General features: G+C 46.1%; 1 protein-coding gene across 8 annotated transcripts in view; it reads right to left on the bottom strand.

Annotated features, from left to right (window-relative positions):
* Positions 1-27,378, bottom strand: part of MLLT10 (MLLT10 histone lysine methyltransferase DOT1L cofactor) — a 385,956-nt gene that overhangs the window by 279,983 nt on the left and 78,595 nt on the right. For 7 of the 8 annotated variants that reach the window (XM_063921568.1, XM_063921569.1, XM_063921575.1 and 4 more), the window contains one exon: positions 3,067-3,176. The exons of the other annotated variant lie outside the window; for it this stretch is intronic. In XM_063921568.1, coding sequence (XP_063777638.1) covers positions 3,067-3,176 — 110 coding nt within the window. The remainder of the gene's footprint in view (positions 1-3,066; positions 3,177-27,378) is intronic. 8 annotated transcript variants of the gene reach the window in all.

The following is a 27,378-nucleotide window of genomic DNA, read 5'->3' as shown; positions in this document are numbered from 1 at the left end:
CAACGGAACTCCTCGGCTGCGGGCGGATGGCGGAAGCAGAGAGCGTGCTGCATAGAGCCGTGGAGCGGCCTATGCACACGTGCTCCCGCCCGCCACACACAGCATAGCGGCGTGTCTGTGTAGCCAAGCAGCGCTGCTGCTGCGCAGGGAGCAGCGGTCTCTTAGGATGCTGGGAGCCGGAGAGTGAGAGCGCGCCGCATGGACCGTGAAGCGGCCCCTGTACACGCGCTCCGGGCAGCGGTGAGTACCCAACAATCCCCAACAGTGGAGCGGCAGCAAGCGCTGACCGCCCCAACCCAACATACCTGGACCGTGACAAAAGTCTATGACGGGGCCTTCATCCAAGCTCCGTCCAGCTTTCCTGCAGGCAGCCTGCAAGTGGAGTGAGGGAGCTCTTTACAGAGAGGTCCGACACTCACGGCTACTCAGCCGCTTCCACTGTCCCTGACCCACGCCTGTTAGAAGGGGGGAAAGGACGTGGAAATTGAAGGAAAAAAAAAACTTAGAAAAAATTCCAATACTTTGTGGACGAGCTCCACTATGCCTTCTAACTGTGTCGAGCACAGAAAAAACACTGAAGTGCTGCAGGATATGGAGGGGAGGAGTAGTCTCAAAATTAATTTATTCAGTGCCTTCTTCCGGTGGAAGCCGTCCATATCCCAAGAGTACTCCAGTGACCCCTAGTGGATGAAAAAGAAATACAGTACTAGTCTAATCGTATGGTAGAGTTCGAACATCTCAAAATCCCTAACTAACTGCAAAGACTCGTGTTAAGGAGAGCCAATATCTCAGTGGCTTCTCTGAGTTAGACCACATGGTTCACAGGCAATACTAATCTTTAAGTAAGTAACCAGAGTACATTGCAATATCACAGAGTTGCTATGTTCAGAAGTTAGTGATTAATAAAGTTAAACCAATATGTTAGTTACTTTTTTCCATTGCAGTCTGGCCACCAGGGGCATTATTGCACTGGTATATATCGTGATCAAGTGCCAGCACAGTAGAAAAGAGGTAATGTGCACTAACCCACAACATGGCATTTGTGAATGAATACATTGTCCAATTGGATTCAACAGTTTACATCACACTTACATTTTAAGTCCTATTTGCTATTGAAGGGGACATCACAACTACTGCAGTTTAATACACCTAACATTACAGGGGTTGTAACAAAAACAAGTCTGAATTTTTTTAATTTTTTTAAGCTTTACTGCAGATTTTAAAGAAAGAGGGGAAAAAATAAATAATTTGCTACAATTTCAGAAAAGCCAAGTACTGACGCAGCTGAGCCAATGCTAACCTACCCAGCAATACTGTCCCAGAACAGGGCCTTCCTACCTCTGTCTGTCTTTGCCCAGTTTTGTTCTATAATTGTTGTTCTAATTGTAAAGCGCAACGGAATATGCTGCGCTATATAAGAAACTGCTAATAAATAAATAATAAACAGTAAGGGTTAACACCCCCTTTTGCCAGGCCAGTGGTTACAGATGTGCACATAAGGAAGAGGCATGTGCAGTAGAATTGAGATTCCAGATTTGGGTTTCAATTCCGCTAATAAAAATGTAAGAAAAACATTTTTATATAAAAATAAGATTAAAATGTTAACTAAAAAAAAAAAAATCCTTTTATTTTGTGACTAAAGCAGTGTTACAAATGAATGTGACATCCTGAGATGGTAATAACAGAACAGAGGGCCTAATTCCGAGTTGATCGCAGCAGCAAATTTTTTAGCAGTTGGGCAAAACCATGTGCACTGCAGGGGGGACAGATATAACATGTGCAGAGAGAGTTAGATCTGGGTGTGGTGTGTTCAAACTGAAATCTAAATTGCAGTGTAAAAATAAACCAGCCAGTATTTACCCTGCACAGAAACAATATAACCCACCCAAATCTAACTCTCTCTGCACATGTTATATCTGCCCCCCTGCAGTGCACATGGTTTTACCCAATTGCAAACAAAATTCCTGCTGCGATCAACTTGGAATTACCCCCAGATATCACAGCGTTATCTTGTTATATAGACTACTCAGGCAACAGCATGGGAATGCCTTTGGCGGCACTAGGGCTCTGTACTGATTGATAAATATGCCTGTGTGGTTAGTAGTAAAAACATACTTCAGCCAAAAAGTACATACATAAAAAGTGATCTGCACAAAAATACTTAAGGTGTATACTTTGTTAGAAAATCACAAGTTTATTTATTTATTTTTTTACTCATAGATAATGATAGGTTGTCCTCCCATAACTTGTTCCTTTGTAAAATCTCTGCTCCTGCATTTGTGTACCAGAACCCAAGCTTGTTCCTGAAGAGTGTGTCACCTGATCTTGGAATCAGAGCCTTCACTCCATGTACATTATGGCAGAAGAAGTAGGAAGGGGGCAATGTGCTATTTGGTCAATTCCATTACCTGCAAGGGGTTTGTGGGGTGAGGGAGGCGAGTTTTCCCCTTGTAAAAGCATGGAAACTCCAACAACGCAACTCACCCTGATCTCATGGATTTTTATACACAGCCCTACGGGTCTGCAAATCCATAAATGGCAAGTTACGGAGGTACCGTAAGTGCGGTATACAGCTGCAGGTGGCCTTGCGAGTAATTGAACTGAGTGCATGTGATTATTATGTATGAAATGGCTGTTGCCATGATAGTCACATGATAAATGAAATTGTTAAAAGCAGCTTTAAAAAAAAAAAGTGAACAATAAAAAAACACTCTCCTTACATAAAGCATCAGAATAAAATAAAAAAAATTAAAAACACTAGTTTTTTTTATTTTTTATTGTGGGAATGCCACTCCACGGTTCATGTTGGATTAAAAGAGCCACAATTTTCCCCTCAAACTGAAAGGTAGGCTTACACACAAGGTTGATTTAACATTGTTCATTTTTCTTTAACGTTATAAAGGTCTGTCAGTTTTTAAATGATAAAGCTTCTTGCTATCTGAACTGATCAGGAGTAATGCCACTTTCCAGTGCCAACTCCACTGCCAGTCCCCATACTCCGTGCTGATCTCTGTGTAAGACATCGCACACACTTCCTCCGTACCGTAGTAGGTAGAGATCTTTTACCTTATTGTATCTTTCATGTGGCACTGACTGTAACACAATAGGCTCCATTGTAGAAACATTTGCAAACTGGACCTCTGGAATATATAGTGCACATACCACGTGAGCCCAACCTGGAAAAAGAGAATGGTCCGTTACTACAAGCTACACAAACATTTATAGCTGCTTTAAGACATTGTAAAGCTAAAATTCAATTGTTCATCGCTTCATTGCGTCTAGAACAAGTGGGGTGGGAATGGGGGTTACATCTCTCCCCACGAACGTTTGGTAATTCCAACCATGTTACCAATACCGCACCCCAAGTTGCTGCGAGAGAGGATAACACATGATTAGAATTTATAGGGGGATTAACTCAGTATTACAGGTTGAGTATCCCATATCCAAATATTCCGAAATACGGAATATTCCGAAATACGGACATTTTTGAATGAGAGTGAGATAGTGAAACCTTTGTTTTCTGATGGCTCAATGTACACAAACTTTGTTTAATACTCAAAGTTATTAAAAATATTGTATTAAATGACCTTCAGACTGTGTGTATAAGGTGTATATGAAACAAATGAATTGTCTGAATGTACACACACTTTGTTTAATGCACAAAGTTATAAAGAAATATTGGCTAAAATGACCTTCAGGCTGTGTGTATAAGGTGTATATGAAACATAAATGCATTCTGTGCTTAGACTTAGGTCCCATCACCATAATATTTGATTATGGTATGCAATTATTCCAAAATACGGAAAAATCCCATATCCAAAATTCCTCTGGTCCCAAGCATTTTGGATAAGGGATACTCAACCTGTATAACCCTTTCACACATGCAGCACATCCTGAGGTATTGCACGTTAACGCGCAGCAGCCCAGGATGTGGCGTACTGTGAAGGCAAACTCCTCTTTACCAGGGTCGGGCTGAGTCCCAGGAATTTGCCAGCTTGCTAGACCTAGCAAATACTCTTTTACATAAAGAAATATGTGTATTTGCTTATGTCATATGTACTCCCCCGTGGGCACCATTTGCCCAAACCTTGCTGTATGTTCTTCTCATGGATAAACAATACAGTTTTCAATTTAGGAGTGATAATATTTTTGATGAAACAGACAAAACAATGGCAAACTGTAGCAAGCTTTACAAAAGCTGGGAAAGCCTTACAATGCAATATTATACATTTTAATATTAATAGTTTATTCAAATATTACTAATATAAAAGTTTAACTATTTCCCAGTTTGTTTGTTTTTCATTTAGGTGACATGTATTATCAATTTAATAGATATTTTAATAGAATATTAATGTCTCTGGAAAATGTAAAGTAAAAATAGCAAACTGAGCTTAAGTATACCTTTAAACCATAATTCTCAGCGCGCTCTGCCCCTCATTTGCATAGGATGGGGCAAACTTTGAAGGTTTTTTTTTTACCCACCGAATCGCTGTGCCATTATGCATTCAAATACAACAAAAACACAACTGTATATTCTTATCAGGCGTAACAGATAATTACTGAACCTCCCAAAGGAAGAAGTATACTGTTCTATTGTTGCAACCCCTGGCATAATAGTCATTTATTCTGATACCTTAAAACTAAAATCTGCCTTTTTCAAACATTTTGTGCACAGTAGGGTTTATAGGGGGTCATTCTGAGTTGATCACTCGCTGCTGATTTTCGCAGCGCAACGATCAGGTGAAAAATCGGCATTTCTGCGCATGCATATGGGCCGCAATGCGCACGGGCGTCGTACAGGTACAAAGCCCGTTGTGGTTGTACACAGGTTGTAGCAAAGTTTTTCTTCGCACTGACGGCTACAAGAAGATTGACAGGAAGGGGGCGTTTCTGGGTGTCAACTGACCGTTTTCAGGGAAGGTTTGCTAAAACGCAGTCGTATCTGAAAAACGCAGGCGTGGCTGGGCGGGTGTATGATGTCAAATCCGGACACAAATAGGCTGAAGTGATTGCAAGCGCCGAGTAAGTTCAGAGCTACTCTGAAACTGTACAAACTGTTTTTGCAGAGCTCGGCTGCACAAGCGTTCGCACTTCTGCTAAGCTAAAATACACTCCCCAGTGAGAGACGGCATAGCGTTTGCATGGCTGCTAAAACTAGCTAGCGAGCAACTCGGAATGATCCCCATAGTCACCATGCCGACACTTAGAATTCCAATAATGTTGACATGTTCAGACATAGGGGGCAATTCAATTAGTGGTGAATAAGTGCGACACTATACAAACGCCGGCACCAGCCCTGATACTCCTCGTTACCCGATCTTACCCCGAACTGCAAATATTTGTATGCATGCTGCAAACAAAAATCTGCGAATATGTTAGCACCATTGGCATATTACTGCACTTGTACACAGGCCCAGATCATCTCTAATTTATGGGTGAGATTCAAATGATATATCACGCCCAATTTCCTTTCTAAAATGATCTCCGTTATAGCGCATATTGCGCCCACAGTAATCAGGTTTAGCGGTGTAAAGGGGTGAAAAGAATTGAATCCGCCCTATGAATGTCGAAATTATGAAAGTTGACAGTCAGGATGTCGGCACATGAACTTAGGGTTATGCTTAGGCTGCAATTACTGTAGTTAGGCTAAAATAGGAGTGTTCACATTCTGGGCCTAATTCAGACGTGTATGGAGAGAGCAGAAGCAATGCTCTGATATGGCAGCAGGAGGCGTCTGGTATAAGTAGATACCACCTGCATGCAATAGCAATCCGTGCTAGTCCCAAGATGTATCGGATCAGCTGAAACACCATCGGCTGGGTCACGCAAGCCAGCTGCCACAACTCAAACCAAGAGGCCAGGAAATTTCTATCTTCCGACAGACTCCTGGCCTTGGTACTCCCCCAAACCGAAGGCAACACACTTCTGTTTCTGGAAACTACGGTTGTCGCCGTCCCGGCACCACATGGCTTCAAAAATAAGAATTTACTTACCGATAATTCTATTTCTCGTAGTCCGTAGTGGATGCTGGGAACTCCGTAAGGACCATGGGGAATAGCGGCTCCGCAGGAGACTGGGCACAAAAGTAAAAGCTTTAGGACTACCTGGTGTGCACTGGCTCCTCCCCCTATGACCCTCCTCCAAGCCTCAGTTAGGATACTGTGCCCGGACGAGCGTACACAATAAGGAAGGATATTGAATCCCGGGTAAGACTCATACCAGCCACACCAATCACACCGTACAACCTGTGATCTGAACCCAGTTAACAGCATGATAACAGAGGAGCCTCTGAAAAGATGGCTCACAACAATAATAACCCGATTTTTGTAACAATAACTATGTACAAGTATTGCAGACAATCCGCACTTGGGATGGGCGCCCAGCATCCACTACGGACTACGAGAAATAGAATTATCGGTAAGTAAATTCTTATTTTCTCTGACGTCCTAGTGGATGCTGGGAACTCCGTAAGGACCATGGGGATTATACCAAAGCTCCCAAACGGGCGGGAGAGTGCGGATGACTCTGCAGCACCGAATGAGAGAACTCCAGGTCCTCCTCAGCCAGGGTATCAAATTTGTAGAATTTAGCAAACGTGTTTGCCCCTGACCAAGTAGCTGCTCGGCAAAGTTGTAAAGCCGAGACCCCTCGGGCAGCCGCCCAAGATGAGCCCACTTTCCTTGTGGAATGGGCTTTTACAGATTTTGGCTGTGGCAGGCCTGCCACAGAATGTGCAAGCTGAATTGTACTACAAATCCAACGAGCAATAGTCTGCTTAGAAGCAGGAGCACCCAGCTTGTTGGGTGCATACAGGATAAACAGCGAGTCAGATTTTCTGACTCCAGCCGTCCAGGAAATATATATTTTCAGGGCCCTGACTACGTCCAGCAACTTGGAGTGCTCCAAGTCCCTAGTAGCCGCAGGTACCACAAATAGGCTGGTTCAAGTGAAACGCTGAAACCACCTTAGGGAGAAATTGAGGACGAGTCCTCAATTCTGCCCTGTCCGTATGAAAAATTAGGTAAGGGCTTTTATAGGATAAAGCCGCCAATTCTGAGACACGCCTGGCTGAAGCCAGGGCTAACAGCATTACCACTTTCCATGTGAGATATTTTAAGTCCACAGTGGTGAGTGGTTCAAACCAATGTGATTTTAGGAACCCCAAAACTACATTGAGATCCCAAGGTCCCACTGGAAGCACAAAAGGAGGCTGTATATGCAGTACCCCCTTGACAAACGTCTGAACTTCAGGAACTGAAGCCAGTTCTTTCTGGAAGAAAATCGACAGGGCCGAAATTTGAACCTTAATGGACCCTAATTTTAGGCCCATAGACAGTCCTGTTTGCAGGAAATGCAGGAAACGACCCAGTTGAAATTCCTCTGTAGGGGCCTTCCTGGCCTCACACCACGCAACATATTTACGCCAAATACGGTGATAATGTTGCACGGTTACATCCTTCCTGGCTTTGATCAGGGTAGGGATGACCTCATCCGGAATGCCTTTTTCCTTCAGGATCCGGCGTTCAACCGCCATGCCGTCAAACGCAGCCGCGGTAAGTCTTGGAACAGACGGGGTCCCTGCTGGAGCAGGTCCTTTCTTAGAGGTAGAGGCCACGGGTCCTCCGTGAGCATCTCTTGAAGTTCCGGGTACCAAGTCCTTCTTGGCCAATCCGGAGCCACGAGTATAGTCCTTACTCCTCTCCTTATGATTCTCAGTACCTTGGGTATGAGAGGCAGAGGAGTGAACACATACACTGACTGGTACACCCACGGTGTTACCAGAGCGTCCACAGCTATTGCCTGAGGGTCCCTTGACCTGGCGCAATATCTGTCTAGTTTTTTGTTGAGGCGGGACGCCATCATGTCCACCTTTGGTTTTTCCCAACGGTTCACAATCATGTGGAAGACTTCTGGGTGAAGTCCCCATTCCCCCGGGTGGAGGTCGTGTCTGCTGAGGAAGTCTGCTTCCCAGTTGTCCACTCCCGGAATGAACACTGCTGACAGTGCTATCACATGATTTTCCGCCCAGCGAAGAATCCTTGCAACTTCTGCCATTGCCCTCCTGCTTCTTGTGCCGCCCTGTCTGTTTACGTGGGCGACTGCCGTGATGTTGTCCGACTGGATCAACACCGGCTGACCCTGAAGCAGAGGCCTTGCTTGACTTAGGGCATTGTAAATGGCCCTTAGTTCCAGGATATTTATGTGAAATGACGTTTCCATGCTTGACCACAAGCCCTGGAAATTTCTTCCCTGTGTGACTGCTCCCCAGCCTCTCAGGCTGGCATCCGTGGTCACCAGGACCCAGTCCTGAATGCCGAATCTGCGGCCCTCTAGAAGATGAGCACTCTGCAACCACCACAGGAGAGACACCCTTGTCCTTGGAGACAGGGTTATCCGCTGATGCATCTGAAGATGCGATCCGGACCATTTGTCCAGCAGATCCCACTGAAAAGTTCTTGCGTGGAATCTGCCGAATGGAATTGCTTCGTAAGAAGCCACCATTTTTCCCAGGACCCTTGTGCATTGATGCACTGACACTTGGCCTGGTTTTAGGAGGTTCCGGACTAGCTCGGATAACTCCCTGGCTTTCTCCTCCGGGAGAAACACCTTTTTCTGGACTGTGTCCAGAATCATCCCTAGGAACAGCAGACGTGTCGTCGGAATCAGCTGCGATTTTGGAATATTTAGAATCCACCCGTGCTGTCGTAGTACTACTTGAGATAGTGCTACTCCGACCTCTAACTGTTCCCTGGACCTTGCCCTTATCAGGAGATCGTCCAAGTAAGGGATAATTAAGACGCCTTTTCTTCGAAGAAGAATCATCATTTCGGCCATTACCTTGGTAAAGACCCGGGGTGCCGTGGACAATCCAAACGGCAGCGTCTGAAACTGATAGTGACAGTTCTGTACCACAAACCTGAGGTACCCTTGGTGAGAAGGGCAAATTGGGACATGGAGGTAAGCATCCTTGATGTCCAGAGACACCATATAGTCCCCTTCTTCCAGGTTCGCTATCACTGCTCTGAGTGACTCCATCTTGAATTTGAACCTTTGTATGTAAGTATTCAAGGATTTCAGATTTAAAATAGGTCTCACCGAGCCGTCCGGCTTCGGTACCACAAACAGCGTGGAATAATACCCCTTTCCCTGTTGTAGGAGGGGTACCTTGATTATCACCTGCTGGGAATACAGCTTGTGAATGGCTTCCAATACCGCCTCCCTGTCGGAGGGAGACGTTGGTAAAGCAGACTTCAGGAACCGGCGAGGGGGAGACGTCTCAAATTCCAATTTGTACCCCTGAGATACTACCTGCAGGATCCAGGGGTCCACTTGCGAGTGAGCCCACTGCGCGCTGAAATTCTTGAGACGACCCCCCACCGTACCTGAGTCCGCTTGTAAGGCCCCAGCGTCATGCTGAGGACTTGGCAGAAGCGGGGGAGGGCTTCTGTTCCTGGGAAGAGGCTGCCTGCTGCAGTCTTTTTCCCCTTCCTCTGCCCCGGGGCAGATATGAGTGGCCTTTTGCCCGCTTGCCCTTATGGGGACGAAAGGACTGAGCCTGAAAAGACGGTGTCTTTTTCTGCTGAGAGGTGACCTGGGGTAAAAAGGTGGATTTCCCAGCCGTTGCCGTGGCCACCAGGTCCGATAGACCAGCCCCAAATAACTCCTCCCCTTTATACGGCAATACTTCCATATGCCGTTTGGAATCCGCATCACCTGACCACTGTCGCGTCCATAACCCTCTTCTGGCAGAAATGGACAGCGCACTTACTCTTGATGCCAGAGTGCAAATATCCCTCTGTGCATCTCGCATATATAGAAATGCATCCTTTAAATGCTCTATAGTCAATAATATACTGTCCCTGTCCAGGGTATCAATATTTTCAGTCAGGGAATCCGACCAAGCCACCCCAGCACTGCACATCCAGGCTGAGGCGATTGCTGGTCGCAGTATAACACCAGTATGTGTGTATATACTTTTTAGGATATTTTCCAGCTTCCTATCAGCTGGCTCCTTGAGGGCGGCCGTATCAGGAGACGGTAACGCCACTTGTTTTGATAAGCGTGTGAGCGCCTTATCTACCCTAGGGGGTGTTTCCCAACGCGCCCTAACCTCTGGCGGGAAAGGGTATAATGCCAATAATTTTTTTAGAAATTAGCAGTTTTTTATCGGGGAAACCCACGCTTCATCACACACTTCATTTAATTCATCTGATTCAGGAAAAACTACGGGTAGTTTTTTCACACCCCACATAATACCCTTTTTTGTGGTACTTGTGGTATCAGAAATGTTCAAAACCTCCTTCATTGCCGTGATCATGTAACGTGTGGCCCTACTAGAAAATACGTTTGTTTCCTCACCGTCGACACTGGAGTTAGTGTCCGTGTCTGGGTCTGTGTCGACCATCTGAGGTAACGGGCGCTTTAGAGCCCCTGACGGTGTTTTAGACGCCTGGACAGATACTAACTGATTTGCAGGCTGTCTCATGTCGTCAACAGTCTTTTGTAAAGTGCTGACGCTATCACGTAATTCCTTCCATAAGACCATCCAGTCAGGTGTCGACTCCCTAGGGGGTGACATCACTATTACAGGCAATTGCTCCGCCTCCATACCATTTTCCTCCTCATACATGTCGACACAACGTACCGAGACACAGCACACACACAGGGAATGCTCTGATAGAGGACAGGACCCCACTAGCCCTTTGGGGAGACAGAGGGAGAGTTTGCCAGCACACACCAGAGCGCTATATATATACAGGGATAACCTTATATAAGTGTTTTTCCCTTATATAGCTGCTGTATTGATTTATCTGCCAAATTAGTGCCCCCCTCTCTTGTTTTACCCTGTTTCTGTAGTGCAGGACTGCAGGGGAGAGCCAGGGAGCTTCCCTCCAACGGAGCTGTGAGGGAAAATGGCGCTTGTGTGCTGAGGAGATAGGCTCCGCCCCCTTCTCGGCGGCCTTTCTCCCGCTTTTTTAAGGAAAAACTGGCAGGGGTTAAATGCATCCATATAGCCCAGGAGCTATATGTGATGTATTTTTTGCCATCTAAGGTGTTTTTATTGCGTCTCAGGGCGCCCCCCCACAGCGCCCTGCACCCTCAGTGACCGGAGTGTGAAGTGTGCTGAGAGCAATGGCGCACAGCTGCCGTGCTGTGCGCTACCTTATTGAAGACAGGACGTCTTCTGGCGCCGATTTCCCGGACCTCTTCAGTCTTCTGGCTCCTTAAGGGGGCCGGCGGCGCGGCTCTGGGACCCATCCATGGCTGGGTGTGTGATCGTCCCTCTGGAGCTAATGTCCAGTAGCCTAAGAAGCCCAATCCACTCTGCACGCAGGTGAGTTCGCTTCTTCTCCCCTTAGTCCCTCGGTGCAGTGAACCTGTTGCCAGCAGGACTCACTGAAAATAAAAAACCTACACTTAAACTTTTTCACTAAGCAGCTCAGGAGAGCCACCTAGTGTGCACCCTTCTCGTTCGGGCACAAAAATCTAACTGAGGCTTGGAGGAGGGTCATAGGGGGAGGAGCCAGTGCACACCAGGTAGTCCTAAAGCTTTTACTTTTGTGCCCAGTCTCCTGCGGAGCCGCTATTCCCCATGGTCCTTACGGAGTTCCCAGCATCCACTAGGACGTCAGAGAAATGTCAATCTGCAGCCGCACAAGTCCGAACTACAGTACTTTGCGCCTCAGATCCCTCTGACCGTCGATGTTCATAATGTCAACACATTGAATAGGTTGATATTGTGAACGTTAACATATTAAATGTTGACATGCAGAACGTGTCAACATTACTGTGTCAATAAAACATACCACACCAAACAGTTGTATATGTAGATAAAAGGACAGTGGTGTACGAATACCAATATGACTAACATAATGTTTTCTGTACACGCTTGCTATTAAACCTACTTTGCGCAAATTACAGACATTGGTTTGTATATGGGGGTGGTATTCAGTATGCCGGCTGTTGGGATCACGGCGCTCAGTATACCGGCGCCGGAATCCCGACACCCAGCATACCGACACCTAATCTCCCTCTTGGGGGTCCACGACCCTCCTGGAGGGAGAATAAATAGCATGGCGCGTTTAGCACACCACCGTGCCCGCCCCATTGTCGGCATCCCGGTGCCATACTACACCCTGTACATGGTTACAGGCAGTCTGGTGAGTTGCACTATTTTATTGCACTCTAGACTGAATGTAATCAGTGTGCTGTAGACTAATGGGGGGGTACATACAAAGCTATTTTTGCCTATTTTCTGAGTGATCTGACTAGATCGCTTGGAAATTAAAGCACAAATCGCTCAGTGTGTATGCCCCATAGCGATGCGCAGCCCCACGCGTTGCTATCGCCAGCTTAGATCACTCATGCATGCAGTATAAATCTAGTCAGATCGCCTAGCATGCATAAAGAAAACACTGGTTAGCACAGATCACTCAGCACACATCGCTGTGTGTATAGCGGTGTATAGCGATGTGTGCTGAGCTAACTAGATCGCTTAGCACACAGGCACAAGTCGCCCCGTGTGTATGGGGCATAAAAGTAAGTAATTTGGAGGTCTACAAAACATGATCAGGCAAACTAGAGATCCGCATCAACTATCCAATCAGTGATCCGACCTGACACACCGATTTGTTTGTATCAGCCACCCCCTGGGCCATCTCAGTTCAGGGACTTTCAAAGACCTGCGAGTCCCTGACATGAATAGAAGTGAATTAAAGGTACTGTAGCAGCAGTTGGTGTTTTAGGACGGGGCATTGGCTATGTGATTCCATAGCTATTGCCAACCCTGATATATAACAGTATAAAGCCGGTCACATTTGAAGCGATTAGCATGGGGAATTACAAACATTTGGGCCAATTTGGCTGAAAATGACCTGCCTGCAGGGACGTACCCAAAAACTACAAGCAAATTAAAAATTAAATGAAATTTAATTTAGAATAAACTCTAAATTAAATGAAATCTAAAGCTCACGGCAATGTATAAACACCTTCCCACTAGGAAGCAATTCTCCTGTCATTCCTGTGTAATTAACATTAGCTGTGAGTTAGAAGAATGGGGTTTAGCTGTTAGTACAGCTTTAAATAAGCTGCACTATGTTAAGAAAATCAGCTTTAAGTCATGTGTGTCTGTGCTGCGTAACCCAGAATAGGCTATTGTGGTTATGCCAGAAACAGCAGCACATTTCTGACTGCTTTAATAGCCAACATAATTCTGCACGACTTGACCAGCGTCCAACAGAGTCCCTGAAGGTAAACACAGCCTTGAGTGGCAAACGCAGTAAGTCAATATACTTTTCATCGTTCTGTTAAAACACATATGGGCTTGTCTAGTGTAATTCAGTCACTCGGCGGAAAGAAAATTCTTTGTGGAGGGAGAAAATGGAAACGATGCTTCCAAATACTGAACGCGCATTTGGATTTGAAAGTGCCCAGGAAAAACCGTGGTGACAAAACGCAGCGGGTTTCCCAAATTAAAAGCAAGAGAAAAAACAAATTGATGTATTTTAAATTTAAATGGACATTTACACCAATCTAAATATACATTTTCTGCAATGTAATAAGAGAAATACCAAGTCACTGTTTTATGGGATTTTCTGCCACAAATCCACCTGCTGCAAAATAGAATAATGCAATAAATAGTGAGAATCTAGTCAAGTTAAATCTTTTTTATTTTCACCCTCAATTTACATACTGTGTACAGTAGTTTAAATTAGTTGAATAGCTACAGGTTTGTTATTAATCCTTTAAATAACAATAAATGTGTCAGGGATAGATTTGTGTGTTCCATTATTCATTTGCTATCCTTCTACAGATTTGCAGATTTCCAGGCCACCGTACCAAATCATATCACTTAAGGGGGAAAACAATTTACAGTCATGGCCTGTTTGGCTCCTCCCACTTACATAAAGGCATACAATAGGCAGATTTTGCAGTATTGAAAATCGTACCACAAATGACTATGTTTGAGAATAAGATGTAAACTGATAAGAGCCCTAATGTCAGAATCACTTTTCAAGTTGGGGATTCATAATTTATTTATTTATAGCTTACTATAGTGAGTCTGGTAGGAGGGGCATAGAGGGAGGAGCCAGCCCACACTCTCAAATTCTTAGTGTCCATGGCTCCTAATGGACCAGTCTATACCCCATGGTACTAAATGGATCCCCAGTATCCTCTAGGATGTAAGAAAGAATAAAACTAACTGAAAACCCCACCATCACCGCAGCCAAATTACTGAGCAGGTCCCCCACCACCACCCTTAGGCAAACCAACCCCCACGGCCACACAACCAAGGGGATGCCCCTGGCATACTAGCCCTCTGCACCCACACTGCAGTGCAGCTACCTCCCAGGCAAACAACCACCCCCTCCCCCGCGACCACATTAATGAGCAGCTAACCCCCACAGCCACACAAATAAGGGGTACCTCTAGGCAAACCACCACTCCGCAGCCTCCCACCGGGTAAAAGAATCCCTCCTACGCTGTGGCCACACGACTACCCCTCCGAAGCTGTGAACCCTGGCCACGCATAGACCCTCTTATTGGTGATCTCTATGCAGCCGAAGTTTGGAGACAGCAGACAGAGCAGGGTGGGACAGACAAGCACAGCAGTCAGCGCAGGGTGGGACAGACAAGCACAGCAGTCAGCGCAGGGTGGGACAGACAAGCACAGCACATGCACTCCTGTGCAAGAAATAGCCACCGATATACAGGTACACCTCCATAAATCTCTCCTGGAGCTAGAGGATCTGCTTCCTCCCTCCAAAATCTGGTAGCCAGGCAGCAAAATCTAGGGGCCATGGCTACCTGGCTCCTGGGATTTGTAGAGCCCTGTTTTAATGGATGTAATATTTGGGGGTAGTTAGTAGAAGTTTACAACCATTAGTGGTAACTGCCACAATCCAAAAATATGCTGGTAGGTTAATTGGCTCCCAACAAACAATGAATCCTAGTTAGTTAGTTAGTTAGTGTGTGTGTGTGTGTGTGTGTGTGTGTGTGTGTGTGTGTGTGTGTGTGTGTGTGTGTGTGTGTGTGTGTGTGTGTGTGTATGTATATATATATATATATATATATATATATATATATATATATACACATACCTGGGCAGACTAGATGAGCCAAGTGGTTCTTATCTGCCGTCACATTCTATGTAACAGAGTATGCGGTAACATTTTAGGACATTATAAGAGTGCATATGAAAACCCTTAGGGAAATACACATAGAAATTCTCCATTGCAGCTTATAACACAGGAATCACACCTTTCTTTGCAGTTCTTGTTTCCTTGCAGGTCCAACCTAACCACTTGGAATGGGTCAGCGTAACCCTGACTGCTACTCTGAACACAATAAAGGCAGTCCGGAGGTGACCTACTGTATACCGCATGTTCCTTTGCACTTTTAAAATCACACAGACACACACACACACTATTATCTGCTCCTCCTTGTAACAGGTCATAAAAAGCCTTTGATATTTCCAGAGTAAGCTCGGAGTCTCCCCACCTGTTTACAAAGAGTTTAATTGGTGTAAAGTAGAAGATTATGTGAAGGCACAGTACTAATAATTAGGATAATAAGGGAGGGAATTTCCAAAAATCAGCAATTGTGCTTAGTATATGAACAAGTAAGATGTGTGTTTTTGTTGCTTTATCATAGTGTATGACGCAAACATAGATAGCTGTGGCAAGAGTACAAAGATGAATGAAGATACAGCAATTGCTGAGAGCTATCACAGGGCAGTTCTGAAAAGATTTTATTCTAGCAGTTCTAGGCAATGCACTTTAATTCTATTACCTGGCACATGGTGCAATACAGAACATTGATCATTCCAGCCTTTATGTAGCTTTAGCACTTTCAGACATTTCCTTTTTATCGCTCTGCGCAGTGTATATACGTGGAATCCATACCACCTGGTGCAACCTCTGCTCTCAAACTGGCCCACCACCTTCTCATCCTGTGCAGAGTAAACTATGTAAGGTTCAAATCACTATTTGCATGTTTCAGTGACTTCAGATAACGGCCATAGGCGGAGGTTTATCAAACCTTTTAGACCGATAAAGTAGAGAGAAACAAAGCACCAATCAGCTTCAGTCATTTTTCAAACACAGCCTGAAAAACAGCAGTAAGAAGCGGATTGGCTGGTGCTTTATCTCCCTCCCAGGTTTGACACATCTCCCCCATAGTCAGACACTGTAAGTGGGCAGTACAAGAGCACAACATGTTGTAGGGAATGCACTGGGTCTGTTAGGGTCAGAGATGGCAATAAAACCATGGACTCAAGCGGAAACCTAGTTGTAGGCCCCAAAATAAATTCCTATAAACAGAACACCTGTGTTAAGATCGCTCAGCACACATCTCTCCCGTCAGTACACCCCTTAATGGGCCCTACACACTGGCAGATGATACCGCACGATATGAACGTTCTCGTTCATTAATGAATGAGAACTCGTTCATATCGTGCAGTGTGGAGGCACCAGCGATGAACGATGCGCGGCCCCGCGCTCGTTCATCGCTGGTGCCCCGTCGCTTGTGCATGCAGGCCAATATGGACGAGATCGTCCATATTTGCCTGCACTGCTATAGAGCCGGGTGATGGGGGGAGTGAAGAAACTTCACTCCCCCAGTCACTGCCCCCCCCCCACGTCGCCCGCTGGCCGTATCTGCTGTCGGGCAACTCGGCGACGGATCTATCAGTGTGTAGGGCCCATTAGGCTCCTAAAAGATCTACGGAGCCGAAGCCACTTCCTGCTATTAGCTACCACCAATTCACGCTATTTACAGTCTCTGTCTCCATAGTTATATTAGAGGAGCATTCTCTTATTTGTACCAGATCATAGACAGCATCCGGCATAAACCTACCTACAGAGAACAGAAGGAACCTGAGGCAAACAAAGGGAGGAAAAACCCACAATGATAAAATAAACCTGCTGACTCAAAGGTTGGCCTGTGAGTTTCCGCAGAGATCCCTGTGCTAACCTCTGAATGAAAGGCTATGACATGTAAGAACAGAGCTCTGCTGTTCCCTGGCCTAATACCAGACAGACACACGTGGTAAATCTTGGTGAAAAGCTGTCACACAGAATGCAGTTACACAGCATTCCTGATAATCAGCCAGATGGTTCGGATTTCACTAACAACTTTTGTGTTGTAACAATCCTCCCCCACCAGCTTTCAGGCCAGGGAAAAAAAAAAAAAAAAAGCCAGAGGGCGGATCTGCAGCGTGTAAAACATGGAAGTGTCTGCAGGATTTATGAAACACTGGGATGTTGCTTCCTTGCTCCTTAAAGCAAAATCTACCTACTATTTATGGGTCTGTATCACAAGCGGCATTTATTGTGCTCCATTAATCCTCAAATCTTTTTAATAACATATGAAATAAATAACCATCACACCCAGGGCAGGCTATGTTCATACTTGTCAAATTTGCACTTCATTTATATTATAATACAATAATTTCTACACAGTATTTATAGGATGCCAACACTGTACACAGTATACATTACATACAACAAGTAAATGGGTACAGTGGGCCTGATTCTTGTTTGTAAGTAAAGCAAAAAGAGGAAGCAACTCGTGTGTCTGGAACAAACCATGTTGCCATGCAAGGGGAGTAAATGTATTTAGATTTTTTCTGTGCAAGGTAAATAACTGGCTGCTTTAGCATGTAGCCCACAAATGTTAGACAGCTATGTTGCTACACTGCAATTTAAATTTCAGTTTGGACAAACCCCAACCAAATGTAACTCTCTCTATACATGTTACATCTGCCCCACCTGCAGTGCAGCATGGTATTGCCCAGTTGCTTGCTTTTTTGCATTACTTACAAACCATAATCCGAACCAGAGTGCATTACTCATGGGGGCTTGCAATCTGTGGAGCTAATTCAATTAGGGTCGAATTTCTGGTGATGGCGGATGCGCAGTTGTGGCAGCATTGCAACTGCACGTTAAATCGTGTTATACCCCTTTTCTCTGACGTCCTAGTGGATGCTGGGACTCCGTAAGGACCATGGGGGATAGCGGCTCCGCAGGAGACAGGGCACAAAATAAAAGCTTAAGGATCAGGTGGTGTGCACTGGCTCCTCCCCCTATGACCCTCCTCCAAGCCTCAGTTAGATTTTTGTGCCCGGCCGAGAAGGGTGCAATCTAGGTGGCTCTCCTGAGCTGCTTAGAATAAAAGTTTAGTTTAGGTTTTTTTTTTATTTTCAGTGAGTCCTGCTGGCAACAGGCTCACTGCATCGTGGGACTAAGGGGAGAAGAAACGGACTCACCTGAGTGCAGAGTGGATCGGGTTTCTTAGGCTACTGGACATTAGCTCCAGAGGGACGATCACAGGTTCAGCCTGGATGGATCACCGGAGCCGCGCCGCCGTCCCCCTTACAGAGCCAGAAGAGACGAAGAGGTCCGGTGAAATCGGCGGCAGAAGACATCCTGTCTTCAGTCTAAGGTAGCGCACAGCACCGCAGCTGTGCGCCATTGCTCTCAGCACACTTCACACTCCGGTCACTGAGGGTGCAGGGCGCTGGGGGGGAGCGCCCTGAGACGCAATATAACAATATACCTTAGGTGGCAAAAAGAATACATCACATATAGCTCCTGGGCTATATGGATATATTTTAATCCCTTGCCATTTTTACACAAAAAAGCGGGAGATAAGGACGTCGTGAAGGGGCGGAGCCTATCTCCTCAGCACACAAGCGCCATTTTCCCTCACAGCTCCGCTGGAAGGACGGCTCCCTGACTCTCCCCTGCAGTCCTGCTTCAGAATCAGGGTAAAAAAGAGAAGGGGGGGCATTTTTGGCAGCAAATAACGATAATAACAGCAGCTATAAGGGAATAACACTTATATAAGGTTATCCCTGTATATATATATAGCGCTGGGTATGTGCTGGCAGACTCTCCCTCTGTCTCTCCAAAGGGCTAAGTGGGGTCCTGTCCTCTATCAGAGCATTCCCGGTGTGTGTGCTGTGTGTCGGTACGCGTGTGTCGACATGTATGAGGAGGAAAATGATGTGGAGGCGGAGCAGTTGCCTGTGTTGGTGATGTCACCCCCTAGGGAGTCGACACCTGACTGGATGATTGTATTTAAACAATTAAGTGATAATGTCAGCAATTTGCAAAAAACTGTTGACGACATGAGACAGCCGGCAAATCAATTAGTGCCTGTCCAGGCGTCTCAGACACCGTCAGGGGCGCTAAAACGCCCGTTACCTCAGTGGGTCGACACAGACCCTGACACAGATACTGAGTCTAGTGTCGACGGTGACGAGACAAACGTAATGTCCAGTAGGGCCACACGTTACATGATCACGGCAATGAAAGAGGCATTGAACCTTTCTGACACTACAAGTACCACAAAGAAGGGTATTATGTGGGGTGAGAAAAAACTACCAGTAGTTTTTCCTGAGTCAGAGGAAATAAATGAGGTGTGTGAAAAAGCGTGGGTTTCCCCCGATAAAAAACAGCTAATTTCTAAAAAATTATTAGCATTATATCCCTTCCCGCCAGAGGTTAGGGCGCGTTGGGAAACACCCCCTAGGGTAGATAAGGCGCTCACACGTTTATCTAAACAAGTAGCGTTACCGTCTCCTGATACGGCCACCCTCAAAGAACCAGCTGATAGAAGGCTGGAAAATATCCTAAAAAGTATATACACACATACTGGTGTTATACTGCGACCAGCAATCGCCTCAGCCTGGATGTGCAGTGCTGGAGTCGCATGGTCGGATTCCCTGACTGAGAATATTGATACCCTGGATAGGGACAATATTTGTTAACTATAGAACATTTAAAGGATGCATTACTATATATGCGTGATGCACAGAGGGATATTTGCACCCTGGCATCAAGAGTAAGTGCTATGTCCATCTCTGCCAGAAGAGCGTTATGGACGCGACAGTGGTCAGGGGATGCGGATTCCAAACGGCACATGGAAGTATTGCCGTATAAAGGGGAGGAGTTATTTGGGGCTGGTCTATCGGACCTGGTGGCCACGGCAACGGCTGGAAAATCCACCTTTTTACCCCAGGTCACTCCACATCAGCAGAAAAAGACACCGTCTTTTCAAACTCAGTCCTTTCGTTCCCATAAGTACAAGCGAGCAAAAGGCCACTCTTTTCTGCCCCGGGGCAGAGGAAGAGGAAAAAGTCTGCACCATGCAGCCGCTTCACAGGAGCAGAAGCCCTCCCCTGCTTCTGCCAAGTCTTCAGCATGACGCTGGGGCTTTACAAGCAGACTCAGATATGGTGGAGGCCCGTCTCAAGAATTTCAACGCGCAGTGGGCTCACTCGCAAGTGGATCCCTGGATTCTACAGGTAGTATCGCAAGGGTACAAACTGGAATTCGAGGCGTTTCCCCCTCGTCGGTTCCTGAAGTCTGCTTTACCAAAGTCTCCCTCCGACAGGGAGGCAGTTTTGGAAGCCATTCACAAGCTGTATTCCCAGCAGGTGATAATCAAGGTACCCCTCCAGCAACAAGGAAAGGGGTATTATTCCACGCTGTTTGTGGTACCGAAGCCGGACGGCTCGGTGAGACCAATTTTAAATCTGAAATCCTTGAACACTTACATAAAAAGGTTCAAATTCAAGATGGAGTCACTCAGAGCAGTGATAGCGAACCTGGAAGAAGGGGACTATATGGTGTCTCTGGACATCAAAGATGCTTATCTCCACGTCCCAATATACCCTTCTCACCAAGGGTACCTCAGGTTTGTAGTACAAAACTGTCATTATCAGTTTCAGACGCTGCCGTTTGGATTGTCCACGGCACCTCGGGTCTTTACCAAGGTAATGGCTGAAATGATGATTCTTCTACGAAGAAAAGGCATTTTAATTATCCCTTACTTGGACGATCTCCTGATAAGGGCAAGATCCAGGGAACAGTTAGAAGTCGGAGTAGCACTATCTCAGGTAGTGTTACGTCAGCACGGGTGGATTCTAAATATTCCAAAATCGCAGCTGATTCCAACGACACGTCTACTGTTCCTAGGAATGATTCTGGACACAGTCCAGAAGAAGGTGTTTCTCCCGGAGGAGAAGGCCAGGGAGTTATCCGAGCTAGTCAGTAACCTCCTAAAACCAGGCCAGGTCTCAGTGCATCAGTGCACGAGGGTCCTGGGAAAAATGGTGGCTTCTTACGAAGCGATTCCATTCGGAAGATTCCATGCAAGAACATTTCAGTGGGATCTACTGGACAAATGGTCCGGATCGCATCTGCAGATGCATCAGCGGATAACCCTGTCGCCAAGGACAAGGGTGTCTCTCCTGTGGTGGCTGCAGAGTGCTCATCTACTAGAGGGCCGCAGATTTGGCATTCAGGATTGGATCCTGGTAACCACGGATGCCAGCCTGAGAGGCTGGGGAGCAGTCACACAGGGAAGGAATTTCCAGGGCTTGTGGTCAAGTATGGAAACATCTCTTCATATAAACATTCTGGAACTAAGGGCCATTTACAATGCCCTAAGTCAAGCAAAACCTCTGCTTCAGGGTCAGGCGGTGTTGATCCAATCGGACAACATCACGTCAGTCGCCCACGTAAACAGACAGGGCGGCACGAGAAGCAAGAGGGCAATGGCAGAAGCTGCAAGGATTCTTCGCTGCGCGGAAAATCATGTGATAGCACTGTCAGCAGTGTTCATTCCGGGAGTGGACAACTGGGAAGCAGACTTCCTCAGCAGACACGACCTTCACCCGGGAGAGTGGGGACTTCACCCAGAAGTCTTCCACCTGATTGTAAACCGTTGGGAAAAACCAAAGGTGGACATGATGGCGTCACGTCTAAACAAAAAACTGGACAGATATTGCGCCAGGTCAAGGGACCCTCAGGCAATAGCAGTGGACGCTCTGGTAACGCCGTGGGTGTACCAGTCAGTGTATGTGTTCCCTCCTCTGCCTCTCATACCAAAAGTACTGAGAATCATAAGAAGGAGAGGAGTAAGAACTATACTCGTGGTCCCGGATTGGCCAAGAAGGACTTGGTACCCGGAACTTCAAGAGATGCTCACGGACGAACCGTGGCCTCTACCTCTAAGACAGGACCTGCTACTGCAGGGGCCTTGTCTGTTTCAAGACTTACCGCGGCTGCGTTTGACGGCATGGCGGTTGAACGCCGGATCCTGAGGGAAAAAGGCATTCCAGAAGAAGTCATTCCTACTCTGGTCAAAGCCAGGAAGGACGTAACCGCAAAACATTATCACCGCATTTGGCGTAAATATGTTGCGTGGTGTGAGGCCAAGAAGGCCCCTACAGAGGAATTTCAACTGGGTCGTTTCCTTCATTTCCTGCAAACAGGACTGTCTATGGGCCTAAAATTAGGGTCCATTAAGGTTCAAATTTCGGCCCTGTCGATTTTCTTCCAAAAAGAACTGGCTTCAGTACCTGAAGTTCAGACATTTGTAAAAGGGGTGCTGCACATACAGCCTCCTTTTGTGCCTCCAGTGGCACCTTGGGATCTCAATGTGGTGTTGAGTTTTCTAAAGTCACATTGGTTTGAACCACTTTCCACTGTGGACTTAAAATATCTCACATGGAAGGTGTCGATGCTGTTAGCCTTGGCTTCAGCCAGGCGTGTGTCAGAATTGGCGGCTTTATCATATAAAAGCCCTTACTTAATTTTTCATTCTGACAGGGCGGAATTGAGGACTCGTCCTCAATTTCTACCTAAGGTGGTTTCTGCATTTCACATGAACCAACCTATTGTGGTACCTGCGGCTACCAGGGACTTAGAGGACTCTAAGTTGCTTGACGTTGTCAGGGCCTTGAAAATATATGTTTCCAGGACGGCTGGAGTCAGAAAATCTGACTCGCTGTTTATCCTGTATGCACCTAACAAACTGGGTGCTCCTGCTTCTAAGCAGACGATTGCTCGTTGGATTTGTAGTACAATTCAGCTTGCACATTCTGTGGCAGGATTGCCACAGCCAAAATCAGTAAAAGCCCATTCCACAAGGAAAGTGGGCTCATCTTGGGCGGCTGCCCGAGGGGTCTCGGCTTTACAACTTTGCCGAGCAGCTACTTGGTCAGGGGCAAACACGTTTGCTAAATTCTACAAATTTGATACCCTGGCTGAGGAGGACCTGGAGTTCTCTCATTCGGTGCTGCAGAGTCATCCGCACTCTCCCGCCCGTTTGGGAGCTTTGGTATAATCCCCATGGTCCTTACGGAGTCCCAGCATCCACTAGGACGTCAGAGAAAATAAGATTTTACTTACCGATAAATCTATTTCTCATAGTCCGTAGTGGATGCTGGGCGCCCATCCCTAGTGCGGATTGTCTGCAATACTTGTATATAGTTATTGTTACAAAAATTCGGGTTATTATTGTTGTGAGCCATCTTTTCAGAGGCTCCCTTGCGTTTATCATACTGTTAACTGGGTTCAGATCACAAGTTGTACGGTGTGATTGGTGTGGCTGGTATGAGTCTTACCCGGGATTCAATATCCTTCCTTATTATGTACGCTCGTCCGGGCACAGTATCCTAACTGAGGCTTGGAGGAGGGTCATAGGGGGAGGAGCCAGTGCACACCACCTGATCCTTAAGCTTTTATTTTGTGCCCTGTCTCCTGCGGAGCCGCTATCCCCCATGGTCCTTACGGAGTCCCAGCATCCACTACGGACTATGAGAAATAGATTTATCGGTAAGTAAAATCTTATTTTCCACTAGCTTTAAAAACACGGGTAAATGCGCGGGGGTGCGCATTTACCCGTGTTTTTTCCTAGTGGAAAAGGGTCCCCCTGCAAATTCCTGGATCAAGTGATCCGGAAATCCTACCCGGGTATCTTGCTGGGTTGAACACGTGTTCAACCCGGTAAGCTGTGTAGTGTGATTGGGAGCCGTGTCGAAGCGACACGGCTCCCGTTCACAGTGAATGGAAGGGCGGCACTGGGAGATCATGTGATCTCCCAGCGCCGCCCCTGCTGCGTCAGCAGCAGCGTCACCAAACGGGCAATATGCCAGGTTGGTGAGCGCTGTGGGAAAGGGGGCTGGAGCACGGGTCGCAGCCGTGTCAGGCTCCCGGCTGCGACCCGTGCTACAAATGGAAAAGGGGTATTAATTTCATCCATTTTAGTATGCAGCCCCTTAGGAGCGCATAATAAATTAAGTGCAGCTAATGTGAACACTGAATTGCTCCTAACTCAATCGAGCAACATAGCCCTATGTAACTTCAGCCGTAACATGCACTATGCGTGACTGATGTACATGTCCACTTATTACAACTGAAGGCAGAATATCAAAACCTACAGCCGTCCTAGCTCACACAAATGATATAATTAGCACGCAGTTGGGATGGGGGGTGGTCACAAAAAAAAAAACTGAAGCTGCAAAGAGCATGTTCCAGAAGCAGACATGTCACACGTTCACATTCTTTAGCCACAAATAGAAACATACGAAAAAGAAACAAGTGAACAAGCCCTAATTAGCAGTTTATGTTTCCTAGAGGCCAAAGCCACAGTAGATAGAGACAGCAGGCATAGGGATCACTGAGATCACTGAGCCTTTAGGCTTACACCTTATACATCATACAGGAACAGCTTTACCCCAATGGCGTTATACAGGAAATCTACAGCAGATAAGACTGCACCTGTGAATGAATGAACCAATATTCAGCCTCTCCATTCATTATGAATAAGTGACACCACAGAGTAATGAGGCACAAAGAGAAGGGATAGGCTACAGTCTCATGAATATCAACTCACAAAACATCTGATGCCACTGTATATAGGCAAATGTTACATATGGGCCGTCAAGGTTTAAAGACAGCGATTAACAGTGCACAGAGAAACACTACACCAAAAATAAGGGTCTAATCTTTCACTTGTAGAAGGTAAATTCATCCCTTTTACATGCAGCAGGACTCGGCTGTCATACTGTAATACAGTCACATGACCAGCTCATCGTCACATGACCAGTGTGTAGGATCAGTTGCACACTAAACCATACCACATGCTCCAGCCAGCGTCACACTTATGTGGGCTTTGCTGCATTATGTGAGGCCTAATTACTTCCACATGTGTTCATCTAACTAGCATTCCAGTTACATATTCTACATTGCTAGTAAGGTCAGTCACCACACCATCAGCATTAACTGAATATTACAAAGCATTAACAATATACACTGGGTTATTCTGGGCCACGAACACCAGCCGGCCTTATTGTAGGAGGAGGAAGACGGATAAATGACTGACAACGAGGGGGCAGGAACAGAAACAGGATACCAAAAATGTGCACTCACCCTCTCTCTCTACATCTATATACACACACACTACAATACAGTGATGGTAACATGGTGGTATTATGCACGTAGAGTCAAAGTGAACACTACTGTATATGGAGGTGTTTCAGCCCCAGCTTTAATACATTGTCCATGAAATTACAAAGATACATTTTTTTCTTAATGACTACAGAGAATTACTCTCAAAATTTGATTAACATTACTGTTGTTTGTGATAGCTTACATTGACTCTGCTCGCTTCCATGTACCTGGAAGAGCTGTACAAACGGTAGCATCTAGTTACCCTTCAGGGAGAGGACCTTTCCCATAAGCCCCGGGTCCATGTCACCAAGTATTTGGAATAGTAACCTGTGGCGAGAGAAGCAGAGCGAGACACCGAGCCCAAAGCGTGGCGAGAGAAGCGAGCCCACGGGGTACAATGGTGCATAGATAAAACAAAATAACCTCAAACAAACGAAGAATGGATAAAACATTAAGGTGCTGTAAGGGCGGACGTTCTCTTCTGCCCTCTCATGTTGTCACTTCCTGGTCCTGATCACGAAGGGAACATAGACACAACCCTGTACAAACCCCAGTGTGTAGAATTCAGAAAGGCAAAGAAGTGACTTTTCTTTCTGTACCAAGCTTGAATGTGAATCTGACCATCTATCAACTTACGCTTATAAATATGGACAATGACGAGGGATCCAGATTTCAGTATTAAAATGTCCTACATGTGTGGGTATGCATTGCCTTTCTGCAACGCTTTCAGCGAATGCTGCAAGCAGGACAGGGCTGGGTTGCATGCAATGGCCACAAAAGCAAACAAGAGTATTCCAAAAACATAGAGCATTATATTTGGTAAATGTGCAAAACACCCATTAAAGTTATCGGAAAGGTGGGACAATCTGTTTGAAGGAAAGAGCTGCACTTGTTTTGTGCTTGATCCAGACACTAATCCCTACGAGATATAACTTCACTCTACTAATACTACACTATACTTAAATCTCATATTAGGCGTCACAAAGACACCTTGGGAAAAGATAGATGGAGTGACGTTACTAGGGGCTGTGTTGTTTAGAAAAATAATTTATTTATTTTTTTAGGTAAATTTGGTGACAAAAAACACTTACTACAATTCTATAAAAAAACACACACACACACACACACACACACACACACACAAACAACATCTACAAGATTATTTATTGGCTCCTGTTTGTTAGGCCACACCGACATCTCTCAGAACAGAAATGCAGCTTTCATTTAGAAAGCCAGATGATACATTACATTATAGGCTGCTCAAAGAGCATTACACTAAAAGGAAGAATACTTTCTAAGGCTGGGGCCACACAGCGGCCATACGCTTGGCCGCAAGAAGACTGCACATGGGCGCCTATGCAGACACATGTGCGGCAGTCCCGTCCCCGCCGGATCCAACCGCAGCGTTGGGCCGCACGGCAGGACAACAGGATTTCAGTGTGAACACATACATTTCAATGTATGTGTTCACACAGTGTGGCTGTGCTGTATGTGTTCATAGAGTGCGGCAGCACTGTATTCTATGAAATCCCGTGTGTCACTGGCCGGGTCCTGTTCCGCGGCATCCCGCAGAACAGGATCCGTGTGCACATAAAACCCCCCTCCCGGCCAAGCGGGTCTTGTTCAGCTGGACCCGCTTGCCCATTATGTGTGGCTCCAGCCTATCGCCAGGAAGTAGCCGTTAGTGGGAGGTAACACGGTGTTTGTGGAGAGTGGTTGGGAAAACACAGGCGAGTCATGCCCGTTTTCGGGGCGTGCATCTGATGTCAGCTGCGATTCCTGAGACTTAAAACAAAACATGGTGCCCGATGCGACTGCATTCTCATTATTCTGAGTATCCCTGAGTCATCCACAATTGTCGATGGTTCTTGATTTCTGCGTATGCTTTGCAGTTATGCGGCTGCATGTGCAATTTTTTCGTTTGGGTCTCTTTTTCCTTTTTTGGAGGTCCATCCAGCAATCATAGCCAAATCATCAGGTCACTATATTCAGATCTACTGACATAGCATTCGTCATTCAAGTAAAGCACTGCTGATGGATGTATAGCCATCTGTGAGTGCATACTTAAAGGCGCCCCTGACACATAGGGCAGGTCGGTGAAAGATAATGCAGAAACTGGCCAGTTGTTTCT

The sequence above is a fragment of the Pseudophryne corroboree genome, chromosome 5, assembly GCF_028390025.1.
Source record: "Pseudophryne corroboree isolate aPseCor3 chromosome 5, aPseCor3.hap2, whole genome shotgun sequence".
Lineage (NCBI taxonomy): Eukaryota > Metazoa > Chordata > Amphibia > Anura > Myobatrachidae > Pseudophryne > Pseudophryne corroboree.
The sequence above is the reverse complement of the archived record's forward strand: the minus strand, read 5'-3'. Positions and strand labels throughout refer to the sequence as shown.